This window comes from Miniopterus schreibersii (assembly GCF_964146895.1).
Source record: "Miniopterus schreibersii genome assembly, chromosome: 12".
Classification (NCBI taxonomy): domain Eukaryota; kingdom Metazoa; phylum Chordata; class Mammalia; order Chiroptera; family Miniopteridae; genus Miniopterus; species Miniopterus schreibersii.
The window spans coordinates 43,004,929-43,020,170 of record NC_138112.1 but is presented as its reverse complement, the minus strand read 5'-3'; the positions used below and the strand labels follow the sequence as shown (position 1 = coordinate 43,020,170).

The 15,242-nt window shown below is 48.1% G+C and overlaps 1 protein-coding gene across 6 annotated transcripts in view; it reads right to left on the bottom strand.

Moving 5' to 3' along the window:
- MICAL2 (microtubule associated monooxygenase, calponin and LIM domain containing 2) overlaps nucleotides 1–15,242 on the bottom strand; it is a gene marked incomplete at its 3' end in the record, with an annotated part of 136,153 nt that overhangs the window by 36,484 nt on the left and 84,427 nt on the right. For 5 of the 6 annotated variants that reach the window (XM_081154137.1, XM_081154140.1, XM_081154139.1 and 2 more), the window contains 7 exons: nucleotides 14,637–14,844; nucleotides 11,414–11,530; nucleotides 9,969–10,070; nucleotides 6,481–6,636; nucleotides 4,375–4,475; nucleotides 1,467–1,724; nucleotides 209–324 (listed from right to left, as the gene is read on the bottom strand). In XM_081154137.1, the coding sequence (XP_081010263.1) occupies nucleotides 209–324; nucleotides 1,467–1,724; nucleotides 4,375–4,475; nucleotides 6,481–6,636; nucleotides 9,969–10,070; nucleotides 11,414–11,530; nucleotides 14,637–14,844 (1,058 nt within the window). Of the gene's footprint in view, nucleotides 1–208; nucleotides 325–1,466; nucleotides 1,725–4,374; nucleotides 4,476–6,480; nucleotides 6,637–9,968; nucleotides 10,071–11,402; nucleotides 11,531–14,636; nucleotides 14,845–15,242 lie in introns of those variants that run through there. The other variant, XM_081154142.1, reaches the window with a different exon arrangement.

Here is a 15,242-nt window from a genome sequence, read left to right as displayed (position 1 = left end):
TCTGGGGCCCAAGGTCCTGGCCCCCAGAGAAAGTCATTGAAGGAGGTAGATCATAATGGAGAAAGTTTCCTTGGGGACCCCAACGATCAAATCAAGCCATGTATGGGAAGGCCAATGATAGGTGACAGAGGTTTTATCCAGGTGCCACCAAACAGCCAGCTGTGCTCCCTTTCCTGCCTCAGCCAGGAGCCCAGCTGCCCATTCTCACCTTTCAGCCAGCAGCTCCAGAGGAGGAGCCCCCTGGTCCCAGCTCTTCACCATCCATGCTGTGTCAAAGGCCGCCAGGAAGCCGCGGGCACAGCCTGTGCCCATGGGCCAAAAGGGCTGCAAAAGAAAACATGCAAAATTTGGGTCGATTCTAACAACTCCTAGCCCGCTATCTTGTTCTATCCAGCAGTCTCTGATTGCCAGGCCCATGTGAGGCACTGGGGGTTAGAGAGGTGCAGGGCAGCTGCTAAGATTCACCATAAATACAGATATCCACAGCACAAGCCATATGTAAAGGGCCGATGACACAGGAACAGCAAAACTGCTTTGGGGCTCAAAAAAGGCACAGAGAAACTCCCGCTTTGGGGGAGGGAAATAGGGACTGCTTCATAAAAGAGCTGCATTTATGCTGATTTTAAAGAATGCATAGGATTCTGATTTTAATCCATTTTAATCTTGGTGGCTGAAAAGTGATGGAGCCTGACGGAAGAAGAGTCTGTCTGGTTTGGGTATAGCAGAGATCAAGGAGGAAGGTACATGAGGCTGAAAAGTGGGGTGTGGGGGTGAGGAGCTGAGTGCTTAGCCAAGGAGCTTCAGTTCTAGTCCACACACCACAGTGAGCAAGGGCTGATTCACCAAGCTCGCTGCTAACTAAACTGTCCCATGCGCACACAAAGCATAGGTTGGAATTTGATGCTTAACTTGGGATAAATGCATAAACACATTTTGGTTAGTGCTTACATTAAAGATGAAAAAGTATCCCTTCTGAAAGCATTTCTTTAACCTAAGGAGCCTAGCGTTTGCTGATTTTCTGGGAAGAATTGTGAGCAGGGAGACCATGGACAGAACCTGGACTTTGGGCCCACACGCCTTTCTTGCATCCTATGTGATCTCAGTGTTGCAAGGCCACAAAGACCCATCACATGAAGACAGGACCCTGGCCCAGCTGAGGGTCCACGTGCTCTGAGAAGGGCGCCGTGAAGTCCAGACCAGGCCACCTAAGTCTGTACTTCAACAGAGGTGAGCCCAGAAGAACCCGGAGGTGGAGGGGACAGCTCTCTGCTGATAGAGACAGCACTGGCTCCTCTGAATTTAGAGAAAGGGCTGGCCCTGAGGCTCCGGTGGGCTTGGCGGGGTCCTGCTGACTGGCTGAGGACCTGTCCTGCCCCGGCTGCGTCACAGTGGACGCTGCCAGCCAAACAGAAACGCAGGGACCTATCTTCCAGCGGGAGCGAGGGGGCTCCTAGAGCAGGCGGTACCTCAAGCAAGCTGTCGCCCACCAGGGCCACGAGCAGCTGGTGGGACTGACGCTCGCGCACCAGGGCCGCGTTCTCCGAGGCGTACATGGAGGTGAAGTCGAACATGGCCACGTCGGGCTGCCCGTAATGGTTCATGGCAAAGTCTAAAGACGGCAGCTGGTAGTTGGTGGCGAAGTCTGCGGCTTCGCGGGCATAGGCAAGCAGGTTGTCCTGGTTCACGTTCTCTGCGCACAGCAGCATCTCTGTGTCGATGTAGTCCTGGGGGGGGACAGGAGCACAGTGCAGCCGCCCGCCTCTCTCAAGGGCAAGGGTTCATTCCCACCCCCTCGCAGGACTGGGAATGGGGTGCGTACAGGGAGGCTAATCAAAGCATAAACAGAAAACCGGGGCCAAGCGAAGAAAGAGGAACCGAATCAGCCAGCTGTAGGAGTTAGCAGAGTTGTGATTAAGCCTCAGATTTGGCTTTGAGCTTCCTGGCATCCAAGGCAAAAGGGAAATGTGACATATCACAGTTCTCTCTTTATCAGAAAGAAAGAAGCACAGAAATTCCTTGGGGAGGCAAATTCTTCCTGGCAGTAAGTTTAAAAGGACTGTTTCACATAGGGGTTTCAATAGAAAGCATGGTGTTCTAATGAACAGTGAACATAATAATGGTCTTGCAGCAAACAGAGATGCATATTTCATATGGCTGGTTCTCGTGATAACTTCAGTAAAATTAAAAGAGAAAAGAGTGAGTGAAAGACTGATTTTTATAATGAACTAAGCTAAGATGATGTGGTCCAGATATGTGGTGTTTAGTGGTCAAACAAGACCAGAAAAGAAATGGGTACTTGCCATAACTCAAACTTTCTCTCCAAAATCAGTTTCCCCTTTTCTCGACAGGCTGAGGGCCACTTGGGGACCTGCTTTCTTTTGCAGTATTAGTTGCTATACTTCCTACCAGGGGGTGGAGGACCTGAGCCTAGAAGGTAGGATACCCATCCTGGAGGGACACTGGCAGTGAACTGCAGGACGCCTGTCTCCCAGGGTCTAACCTGCTCATCATGTGGCAAAAGAAACTAAAAGACTATCTTTCCCAAAAGGTGACATAGAAGGTGCACATCACTGGGGGAGGGGGAGGGGGGCTGGGACTAGTGTGTATAAGATCAACACAGGCCTTGGGGTTTCCTGGGAGCAACAGGTCAAATCCCGCCTCTGCTGTTTACTGGCTGCGTAAATTTGGGCAACTTATTAAACTCCTCTGACTTTCCATTTTCTTACTTGTAAAGTGAGAATGACAAAATTTAGTTCACAGAGCCACGGGAGACCAAATGAGACCACGTAAAATCCCCAGCCTGATGCCTGGCGTGTGGGAAGCACCCACTGCATCTGCACCCACGGGCCCCAAACAGTCCTTCACTATCTGACACGGGCATCCTGGCAGAGGTTGCAGCTTAGGGAGAAATGCCGACGGGGCACAGGGAAGAAGGCTTTGCCTCCCCCGGACCGGGCAGCAGTGGGGCACCAGATGTTGAGCCCGCCGCTCGCACATCTGCTGGTTGTCCTCAGTCAGCCTCATTCAACGGCCCTCCCTCATGCGCACCTCCCGCCCAGCAACTCAGGTTCTCAGCTAAGACCTGGCCACTGTGCAGGAGGCCCAGGGGAGGGCTGGGTTACTAGCGCCATCCGGCCGCTGCCAGCACGAGCTGGCGAGAAGATGGGCACATTCTTCTCCGACAAGCAGCAATGAATGGTCACCATGCCGCTTGGGCTGTAGGCCGACACTGGGGAGCAGGCTGACCCTGGACTGCAGGATCCTTATCTTGAGGCTGCAGCAGCAGCGGTGGCAGGATCAGGGGCACTGGAAAGGTTGAATACCTGGCCAAAGTAGCTTCCAGCCCAGGGCTCGCCACTCCGTGCTCCTTCCTGCCAACCCTGCTCTCTGTTTAAGCAGGAAAATGCAGAGGCAGGAAACAGAGGCCAGGAAGTCAGTAGAACAGAAAAGCAGCTGCCCAAAGCAGGCGGAGAGGTATAGCGGGAACCTACAATCCACTGCATGCTAGGGGCGGTGCCAGGCGCTCTGCGAACATTTTTATTTTTATTTTTTTAACTCTCACCCAAAGACTTTAAAAAAATTTTTTTTAGAGAGAGTGGGAGGGGAGGGGGGAGAGAGAAAGAGGGAAACATTGATGTGACAGAGACACATCTATTGGTTGCCTCCTGCATTTGCCCCCACTGGGGCCAGGGACCGAACCTGCAGCCCAGGTACATGCCCTTGATTGGGAATTGAACCCGAGACTCTTTGATGGGCAGGTTGATGCTCTAACCACTGAGAAAAACCAGCCAGGGCTCTGTATACATTTTTAAAGGTACTCTCCCAAACCACCCTTTCAGGCAGAAACTATTATTCCCACTCTGCAGACGAGAAGACTGAGGTTCAGAAAGGTCAGGCAGCCTAATCACGGTCCTGAGTTAATAGGTGGCAGAGCCAAGACACAGCTCAAGTCTTTTTGCCTACAAGAGCTTTCCACCCTCCCATGACAAGGGGGCCACAATTAACAAGTAAAAGTGTCTCTATGTCCCACTAGGACAAGAAGCCCCCATCTGCCTCTAAATGACCATGACCTCCCAGAAAAGAGGGCAGGACTGAAGGAGATATGGGGAAGAAAAGACTCAGATGATCTCCTGGGGGCCAAGACACACACTAACACTTGGGTTAGGGACTCGGCGCCAACACCCAAGTTCTCTGCAGAAACACCTCTGTGTGCATTGGTGTGGGCTCGTTCATGCAGCACCAAGGAGAAGGAAAGTGGTGGGTGGCGGTCCTGTCCCCTCCCCGCCTTGCTCAGTTTCTGCTCCTACACTTGCCAACGCTGCCAGCCCCGGTCACAAAGGGAAAGACAGGACATAACAGCCGAGAGAGACGTACGTTGATGATGACACCTTTGTCGAGCAGGCTCTGCTTCTTGGCCGTCATGACAAAATAGTGGGTGCAGTCCTTGTAGTAAACAATGTTTTCGAGATCGATCCCTGAAAAGAGAAGGGTCCATGCGCTCAGTGCTGCCTGGTGCCCAGTGCTCCAGGAGCTCTACTTTGCCTCTTTACTTACCCGCAGCATTTTCACACTAGAAAAGGATTTGCGACATACGAGGCTGGCCAAGATAAAACCGAGTGCCAGAACTGACCCAAGCGAACGCAGCTAAGCGATGCTTCTACCATTTCCTGGCTGTGTGTGAAAACCCAGGTGCCCCAGGAGCTGCTACTCAGGTGAGAGGGCTGGGTTGTGTCTTTTTTCACTTTCCACCAATTGCAAAGACACTTTATAGACTAGGTTTCTGCATTTAAAACAACGTCGTGAGATAATAGCTTAGTTCAGTGGTTCTCAAAGTGGGCACCCCAGCCAGAAGCATCTGAGAACGTATTAGAATGGAAATGACCAGGGCACAACCCAGGCCTACTGAATCAGAAGCTCTGGGGGTGATTCTGGCTCATGCTGGAGTTTGAGAAGCACTGGCCTAGCTTCCCCCAAGGGAGAGAGAGGGAGAGACATGGCAACTTATCAGCAGTCCACACAGAGGCGTGCTGCGTAACCATAGGAACCCCTTTATTGCTATTAAATAGGAAACAGCCATCAGTGCAGAGGGCCCCCCAGAGAATCAGAGGAAATTCATCGCTGTCACTGTGTGGGGGCGGTGTTGTGAAACAATGGCCAAAGGTGACGACCATAGCCAAGTCTAAAGGAAGCTCATTCAAACATTTGGAAAAACACACCCAATGTCCTGTCAGAATTTACAGCTGATGGTTTATTTAAGTACTTATTTTCTTGGTTTTTGAGGGGAAGGGAGAGTTGGAAAATTCTTAAATTACTCAAAGGGACATAATATACTGGAAGGAAATACTTTAAAAAAATGCAACCGTGCTGAATTTCAGAGGGTCATGGAATGGGCACACGTCACTGTGGCCAGGGAGAGGCAGAGTCTGGCTCGATAACGAATCCCATTCCTAGAAAACTATCTTAACAAAATAATCTGACAGAAGCAGTTTTAGCTGCAACAGTAAATAACTGAAAGGTTTAAATCAGAAGTCAGCAACCTTTCTCTGTAAGGGGCCAGGTGGTAATACCTTGGGCTCTGTGAGCCCTCTGGTTTGTGTCACAGCCACAGGCAGCGACATACACACATCGGCGTGCTGCACTCCCACAGACCTTTATTTTCAGACACTGAAACTTGAATTACATACAACTTTCAATTTGTCACAAAATAGTCTTCTTATGATTTTTTTTCAGCCATTTAAAGATATTAAAATGATTCTTTGCTCAAAGGCAATACAAAAACATGTGGCCAGCCAGCTTGCCACCCCATGGTTTAAATGCTTTAAGCAGTGACAATACATCCACTGAAAGCTGTTCTGCCAAAACTGACCATCAGGATGACTAGGTAGCCATAGGGACAATATTTAAAAGTTATGCTGAATGAGAAAAGCAGAATAACAAAGAGTGTTGGCACTAGAATGAGAGCTAGATCCATGCAAAAAGTAGGGATGCAGGTGAAAAATTACTGGAAAGGGCACCTGATATGCTGCACAAACACACTGAGGCTTCTTCAGGGACCACCCACAGGTTATTGGCTCCCCACTCGGAGAGCTCCCGGAATCTCACACTGATCTCCACATAGCCTGACCAGCCTGCACGAGGATGGTTAATTGTGGGTGTCCCTCCCTGGACAGGAGCCACTCGGGTGGGGACAGTGTCAGCCTCAACTTTATATCCCACGATATTCAGTACCAACACACAATGGGCATTCAATAAATGCTTCCTGAGTAAACAAATGTGTCCATAGTCACGTACAACATTTAGAACTCTCTGTGAAGAATCCCTCTTGTCCTCGAAGGAATCCTGCCCATTATTATCTTAAGGAGAAATCCCTGCTTTCATTTAATCAGAGTGGGTATCCCAGTCCCAAGAGCTGGGACAGTCAGCGGCTCCTCGGGGCACTTTAGGAAGTGACAATGGCCTGGAGTAAGGTGGCAGTCTCACCTGTTTCTTCTTTAAGGTCCTGGAAGAATTTCTGATTGAAGATGAAAGCCACGCCACTGATCTCCTCCACCTTGGCCTCCGCTGTGCTGTTTCTGTTTATGAAGTTGGCAGTGATGGCGATAGCCAGCTTCCCACGGAACTCTTTCCTCCTGAACCCTGCGGAAGGCAAGGGGAAGGAGTGGGTCTGTGTTCTGAATCTGGTGTGAAAACTGGAAAAGATTACTGAGAAAGCTGCTCTCCAACACCCCACAGGTCAATAAAAGCAGAATTCTGGATCTCTGGAAAGAGGGGGCAGGTGGCAATGCCGAGCTCTGCGCCCAAGGAAGACACCCACCACCAGAGGCCTTGCTAAGTCAGCCAGGGTTTCTCCTTCTCTAAAACCTACGTGCCCATTATCCTGGTTAGGCTTCGATGAACAAAGGCTAAAGTGATCTTCAACAGCCACTCACAGGCCCACCCTGCTCAAGATGTGTAAGACCCACGTGCACTGTGCACTTATACAATTAAAACCACTTTGTTAGCATTTTCATGGTTTGTTTGTTTTTTCCCTTTGAAAAGTAGGGTTATGGGACTGAATACCTGGGGGACAGGAACCTTAACAAATGTTCTTTCTATCTCAAGTCCAGTGGCCAGCACTTAGCACACACTCAGTAGGTGTATAATAAACAGATGGCATTCTAATTTGCAATTAACGTAGTACAGTGGTTTACATTGAAATTTCTTTTTAATGACAGTAAGAATTCTGTACCCAATTACAATGTGGGTTTCCCCCCACACACACACACCAACAAGCAAGTCTAGGACACCAGCTGGAGGTTCTACAATTCATCCAATTCTGACACTGTCTACCCAGATGACACAGGTGAAGGGCTCAGTCTCACAAGTCTGCCCTGCACTTCACATACCAATTGCAAGCCTATGTTTCTGACCAACCAGCTATAGTCTGGAGGTTCCAAGGACGCCTTGCTTGGGTTAGATTAATTTCTAGAGCTCACAGAATGCAGAGAAACATTTGACTTAGTGGGTAGCTCAGGAACAACTGATGGAGAGATGCATAGGGCAAGGGATGGGGAAAGTGCGTGGGCCTCCCAAGCCCTCTCAGAGCGCGCTGCTCTCCCAAACATCCACCTGTTCACCAACCCAGAAGCTCTCCGAACCCTCTTCCTTTGGGGCTTTTTCAAGGCTTCATTACTTAGGCATGACTGGGTAAATCTCTGGGCCCTGGTGACTGAACTCAGTCTCCATCCCCCTCCCCCTCCCAGGAGGTCAGGCGGTGAAGGTTCCAACCCTCTAATCATGTGGCAGGCTCCCCTGATTTCCAAAAGTCACCTCATAAATCGGCCTATTATGCATAAAAGGCACCAATTTCACCTTTATGTCTCTGAAGGTATTTCAGGAACTGGGGACAAGAGACCAAATATTATAACAGAAAATGCTCCCATTGCTCTTATCACTTAGGAAATCCCAAGGGTTTTGGGAGATCTGTGCAAGACAGGGATGAGACCAAATATACATTCCTAATTATAAAGCAAGTGGGCGGCCACATCTCCACAGACCACTTTCTAATCCCCTTTCTTTTTAGCATCTGACTCTTCCTACAGCCCTGAATTTCCCCTCTGCCCCAGGCTGCTGTCTACTTTAACTCAGGGCACTCTTCCTAGCAGATGTGCTGGACATTACCTTTGTCTTCAGCCACCTGTGGGAATCGCCCTCACATTCCCTCACCATATCACTGAGCCTCATGCTGATTCCCAAACTTCTTTGTCAAAAATCCCTTTAACTAGCCTGGCCAGGCATGGATCAGCAGTTGAGTGTCGACCTAGGATCCAGGAGATCGGGGTTCGATTCCCTGTCAGGGCACATGTCCAGGTTGTGGGCTCAATTCCCAGTCAGGGCGTGCAGGAGGCAGTCAATCAATGACTCTCTCATCATTGATGTTTCTATCTCTCTCTCTCCCTCTCCTTGTCTCTCTCTGTAATCAATAAAGATATATATATATAAATCCCTTTAACAAAAAATCTTGGGTTTCTACTCTGGGCCCAGTCCTGTGAGTCATCCTTCATTAAACCATTGTCAAAAATGGTCAGAAGTGGCCTTATTATCTAGATCAGTATTTCTTAACAGGGGTGATTTTGTCCCCCAGGGGCATTTGGCAAAGTGTTGAGACATTTCTGGTTGCCACAACTGGGGTACTACTGGTGTCTAGTGGGTAGAGGTCAGGGATGTCACTAAGCATCCCATAATGTCTTCGGGACAGCACCCATGACAAAGAATTACCTGGCCCAAAATGTCAACATTGCTGATCAAGAGTCCCTGCTCTGGTCTACTTACTTGGTCCCAAGTTGCTCAGATGGCTCCTCCTTCCCTCCCTGCCCTTCATGTTCACAAAATGCCAAAATACACTCAAGCTGAGCACAAATCCTGAATTTTCAAATATTCAGACTCACAGTGCCCTCACACCACCAGAATGGCCCATAAACTCTAAACAGCACAACATTCAGGTTGGCAGCTTAAACATTCCTTGTCAGATATTGGTTATTGGTTGCAGTGGGTGGGGAACAGGTATGGAAGTGAAGAGAGAGGAAAAGCACTGTTTGAATAGCAGGTAGAAAGGGCCTCAGCTAGCCAACCCCACCTCCTGAATTTTCTCGGATCAGCCCTATTTCAGGGAGTCTGTTTCATCCTCAGAGAAGGTACCTTCCCCATCAGACACCTGTCAAGATTGAAAAGCAGACCTGTGCCTAGCCAAAGAGATGCCACATGGGACTACTTTACCCACAACCCATGGTCTCAAATGAGTACAGTTAGTGCAAGTCAGTTCAGCCTGTGCACCAGTTAATCTTGGGGCTGGGGTGCAGGTGACTGAAGGTTTTTCATGGCACTGAGGTTTCTCTCTCAACTTAGATCCTAGCCCAAGACAATATGTTGTGTTTCCAAATTTACAACACAGAGAAGCAGTTTTGCACCTTGACACTTTCGGCAAAACTCACCTTACTGCCCAGCAGTGAATGTGCTTAAAAGTCATGAAAAGAGGTGGGCTCCTCCTCTGGAGTGTTATCCTGGACAGTAAACTGATGCCATTAATAGTATAAAAATGCCTATCTTAGATGAAGTGAGTAGGAAAGTGCTTCGCATCGTGGCTTGAACATTGGCAGGTGCTCAATAAATGTATGTTGATTTTTTATTTTAATTTCCATGGCACTTAACCTTATGAAAGCATTTTTACATAGAGTCCTTTCCCAGTCCTTATAACTATGCTCTAATGGGGCTCTATTCTTCACATTTTACAGCTCGAAAAATTGAGTTTCAGAGAGAATTAAATGGCTGCTCTCTAAACATTCACCGCATGCACAACAGGGCGGTGTGCCCTTCTATCAAGACCCCCTCTAATTTTGGAAACTGTCACCTTGCTCCCTCTTCTCCCTTCCAGATACACCCCCTCCCACTCCTGTCTCCCCATCCTCAGCCCCAAAAAGAAGAGTCTTCACCTTCCAATGTGTTCCTGCGGCCATCGGCACCAATGATGACATCAAACTCAAACTCTGACAGGGAGTGGTCTGCAGGGAGAAATTCTGCCCTCCAGCCAATTTCTACAGGGACAGAAAAATGAGATGAGTTGGCACAGAGAATGGTGGAAGCAAGAGTGATTATTACCCCCCCCCCCATGTTGGCCATGAGAAATGGACAATGCCATTAGTACAGGCACTCCAGACAGAGCCTCCAGAGGAAAGACCTAGAACTGCCTAGATTCACATGGAATCTGGAGTCCTTTCGGCTTTAGTTTTAGTTCAATCCAAGATGAAGTAAACCAGCAGCGCCAACTCCGTGCCTGGTTTTGCTGATTTCTATAAAGGCTGGGAGTCTACGCTCAATGATTCTCGAACCAGTCTCACCTGCACCTTCTTTTACTGAGCAGATTCTACCGTGTTCCCTTCATATTCCCCACATTCCCCAGTGCCCTCCCATTGCTAAACAGATCCAAAAGGATGTGCAGGGTGTAATGAAACCATTTGAATTCCTACTTATTATGCTCAAAATGTCCCACTGTGCAGCACACAGTCTTCTATGGTCACTCATAATTAGAATTTAACATCCACTGGAGGTCTGGGAGAGATTAAGAGCACACAGGTCTCTGAAAGTTTAATGGACGCCCAGCTACAAAAGCCAACTGATGCCTCCCCTAAGTTCCCCATATTCTGGGCTAAGACAGGAGAAATCAGAGTTGTAGCCTGTCTGTGAAACTATGGGGTCTCCAACACTATCTGGCTCAAAACTGAAAGACTTGACCAGGCAGGAGATTTTGATAATAAGTAAGATGCAGAAGCATCATAAACAAACCCTCTGGTGTATATACAAAATCAGAATTTACATAAACATACTAAAAACGGGGGGGGAGGGACTGCTAAAGAAGACATAACTACAATGGGTGAACTTTATGATTTGTAAATTATACTTCAATAAAGCTTAAAAATGTTATATATCGAATAATATTTTGAATATTTATTTCATATTTCCCCTAAAAACTTCACATTATTTACTAGACTTCAAAAATATCATATGGGTACAACAAATGTGTCCACATATCTGTGTGTATACACAAACAACCCGAAAAGCAGGGAATGAACTTTATCAGACAACCGAATCGGTCTTCTGTCCTACTTCCTGATTTGACTTCATTTGTCAAAGTACCACCTCCTAGTGGCAGGGTAATCAAATTACAGGCTTAATGACTTGATAATATATCCCCTGGGAGCTGAAGAGCAAACCTAAAGTGATAGCAATGGTCAAAAAAGGTAAAATATCCATTGATGAAATTATGCCAAACAGCTCCAGATAAGAATAACTGTCACAGAAACATCCTTTGAGAGCTGCAAACTTCATTTCCAATTTTCAATATCTGATTTCTAGACAGAAGAGGAAAGTTATACTGTACTGTGGTTTTCTTGATCTTCAGGAGGCTCTAAAACCTTCACAAACTCCACATTCACATGGATTTCAACTCCCAGTATCAGGGCCACCTTGAATAGGATGAGCTGTAACTGACGAATACCTGTCAGAAAGGAAGGGAAGGAGAGATGAGCTGTCAGTAGCAATGCCTGGGTGCCTCCTGTATATAGAATACTATGTAATCGCTGTTCAATGATCTCTGAGCATAGCAATACATCAATAATGATCATTATTGGGCACTAATCATGTGTCAAGTACTCTGTTTTGTCATTTAACCCTTACAGTGCCCCTTTGGGATAATTATTCTCATTTTATAAATGAGAAATTCAGGGTTAATGAAGCTAAGTGACCTGCTCAGGGTCACACGGCAGTAAAACTAGAATGGCCCCAGCTGTGTCTGATTGTAACACTGTGCTCTAGCTGTTAGTGCTATAATGATGGAGGTTCTCTCTTTCCTGCCTCCTGCCTCAGCTGGGCTGTGGTTTGGTAAGATAAAGATGGAAAGAAGAGGGGGGAGGGGGATAAAAGACCCTAAGTAAAGTCAGCCATCAAATGGCTCATTCTGTGGGGATCTAGGCCTAAGCTCCTAGCCATCCAGGGAAAGGGATGAGGTGGGGAGCTCTCTCCACAAAGCTGGGCTTATGGTTCTCAACCTCCTACCCACTCTCCAAAACTCCCTCTATGTGTGGCACCTTGTTTCTCTATTTTGTCCCCTACTATTCAGCACAAACAGGGTTGCCTCCACATATATTCCTGTAGAGTGCAGTTTCAAACTTTCTCTGGGTCCCTCTGTATTTCATGGGCTTTGCTCATGTAACATTTTTTGAACATCTACAAGGTGCCAGGTGCCATGCTAGGTCCAGGGGACATGGAACACCCCCTCGAATGGAGGAAACACAGGTCAACAGAATGGGGCAGGGCATGGAGGCATGAATGGAAAGTATAGACAAAGTCTACACCTCTTCTTTCTAGAATAAATACCCAGAAGTAAAGAAAAGTAATGGGCAACAACAGAGGGCTAGAGGGGCAGTGCGAGGTGAGAGGCAGGAAGACTAAGTGGTGGGGCAGGTGAAAAGAAGAGAAGGAATCCAAGAGGGACTAGAGTGGAGAGGAGGTGGTCAGCTCTTGGGTTGAAAGGAAGGAATGGGTGCTTGGGCGGAGGGGGAAGGAGAGGGGCTGGAACGGGGAGTGCCTGCCAGTGGCTTCTTTTCCCCAGAGCATAGGAGGGAGGCCATCTGCTAAGAATCAGGAGGCTGTGGTGGGGGCTTGGAGCAGCCACGGTGGGAACTGGAGGAAGATGCTGACACAGGACAAGTTGAGAACTGCTGAGCAATGCTGAAGTCCAGGACACAGCTGGGCTGGGGACCACGGTCGGTCTGAAAGAAAGCCAATCAGCTGGGGCTTAAAGACTTCAATCCACCTCCTGCCTGGAAACGGGCATTGTGGGAGGCCTGGCCTCTCCTTACAGTTTCAAGGTTCCTAGGCTATATGTTTCCAGCACACATTAGGTGCTCAATAAATTCTCCCTGCCCCCCATCTCACAGGTATGGGGGCTGCCCTTGGCAATGATCGCTTTGAATGTTTGAATCTCAGTTCTGTGATCCTGCCAGACCTTCTGCACACTGGGATATTTCCAAGGACTAGGAGTTAATTGGGAGCAGAGAGGGGCTCCTGGCCTAGAAGGCAGCCCAACAGCCTTGGGGCCGTCCCAGGCCTCCCAGTGCCCAGCTCTGCCTCTCAGGAGGGTTTGATGAGAAAGTGGTGTTCGATGTTGTTCTAAATTGGTAACCAACCTACATTCTTTCAATGGGTGGTAGACAACATCCTGAAAGCTGACACTGCAACTTTCTGGGCAAATCCAAATTACTTTCCAATGGACTCATGGAATTTTCTCATGTCAGAGCGAGAATAAACTCTGGGCCGCTTCTGGTAAGTTCTCTTGCAACTTACTAAATTACACCCTATGTAGCTGATAATTCTCACCAGTCATTCCCACTTGAATCCCATACCCATTTCCCATCAGTTCTTGTCCTCATAAAAATACAGTTTTCAGGATTCTCCTCCCAGCCATGTTTCGAATTCTGAATTCTGAAGCTTGGGAACCCTGGCTGCTTCTGGCTCACTGCACATTATAGATGTTAAGCATTTCCTGAGTATCTACTATGCACCAGGTACAGTGATAAGCATATTACAAACTTGACCTTGTTTAATCCTCTCAGCAATCCTGGTAGGCAGCATTCATCACATTTATGGGAGACAAAACTGGGGCTTTGAAGAAGTTAAGGAATTTGGCCCAAGTCACACAGAAAAATGTGGAAGACAGATTTTGGACCCAAATCTGTTCAAACCCTTGAACTCTCCCCATAGTAGTAACCTCCCTAACTTTTATGAGTCACTGATGCTATATGTGAAATGGCTAAAGATCTCCTTTCTTTATGGGAGGGAGGTGCTCTCCCAAAGCCCATCTGCACAGATACTGCCTCAAGAGACCTGGGCTTGAGTAATATCTGAGCAGAAGGGCATCAGCTCTCACCTCGCCCTTCCTAAGCATTCAGGGATGGCCAGGACCTACAACCCACGTCCTCTATTTCCCTCCTTTTCTGAATGACCCCCATCATGATGTCCTCTCTCTTTTTAAAGCTCAAAGAAGCTTGGTGTGGGATCTGTCAGTTGTGTCATTCCTCTGTCCTAAAGCTTCCATGGTTCCCCCACACTGGCAATACTCCCAAAAGGCCCTCAACAACCAGGCCCATTTAATGGTTTTGTGGGGCTCCCTCTTCTGAACTCCTCTAGCAAGTGTGACTACTCTATTAAAGCACATTTCATTATTGACAAAACCTCGGTGAATTCTTTAAGACTGCAGGGTGTGTTACTTACCTCTGCCTCATTTCTCCATATTTCATTCATTCACTCAACAGAAGTTTATTGAGCACCTACTATGTGTTAAGCATTCTTTTATGCTATGGAGATACTCTGGTGAACAAGACATGCCACAGTCCCTGATCTCACAGTGCTTACAGCTTGGTGGGGCTTAGCACAGGGCCTGGCACAAGGCACAAAGCAGGCCCTTCACTAAATATCTGCCAGTTGGCTGTGTGGAGCCCCCAGGGACTTTCAAGATGAAACATCCCGGGGACTCTTCAATGTGGAGAGATGTGTTCCAAGGTCAGCCCCTCCCCCTCCCAGGTGCTACCATTGGCTCTACTCACTGATGTGGTCAATGGAGCCAGCACAGAACTTCCCGTAGAACTTCTTGGCTCCCAGGCCCCGCAGGTCATGGATGGTAAAAGGCCAGAGGTGCAGAACGTTGTTCCGGGAGAATGTGTCCCTTTTCTCCACCACGACCACTTTGGCCCCCAGGTAGGCAAGTTCAATGGCAGTGCGCAAGCCACATGGTCCTCCCCCAACGATGAGACACTGCAGAGGTGAGAGAAGAGAGACACTCAGTGACTCTAGCACTACAGACACAAACCTATAGTCAGCAGCAAACCCCCATCCACCCAAAGCAACCAGCAAGTGCAGACCGAGCACCTGCTGGGACCTGCCATTCAGCCACCAGTGTTTATTACCCAGGGGCTTGCTGGGCACCAGGCACTGTGCCAAGCCCTGTGAGGGACATGGAGGTAAAGGGTAAAGGGACTTGGGTGGAGTCACCGTTAGATATACATGAGGTTCAGAGTCAGGTTAAACGGGGCTTAAATCCCAGCTCTGGCATTTGACCTCTTAGTTTTCTCACCTGTGAAATGGGTCTGCTACCCTTTCCTTGTAGGGTTATTAAAAATACGATTGCTTTTAAAAAGCTTATGGCGTGTCTT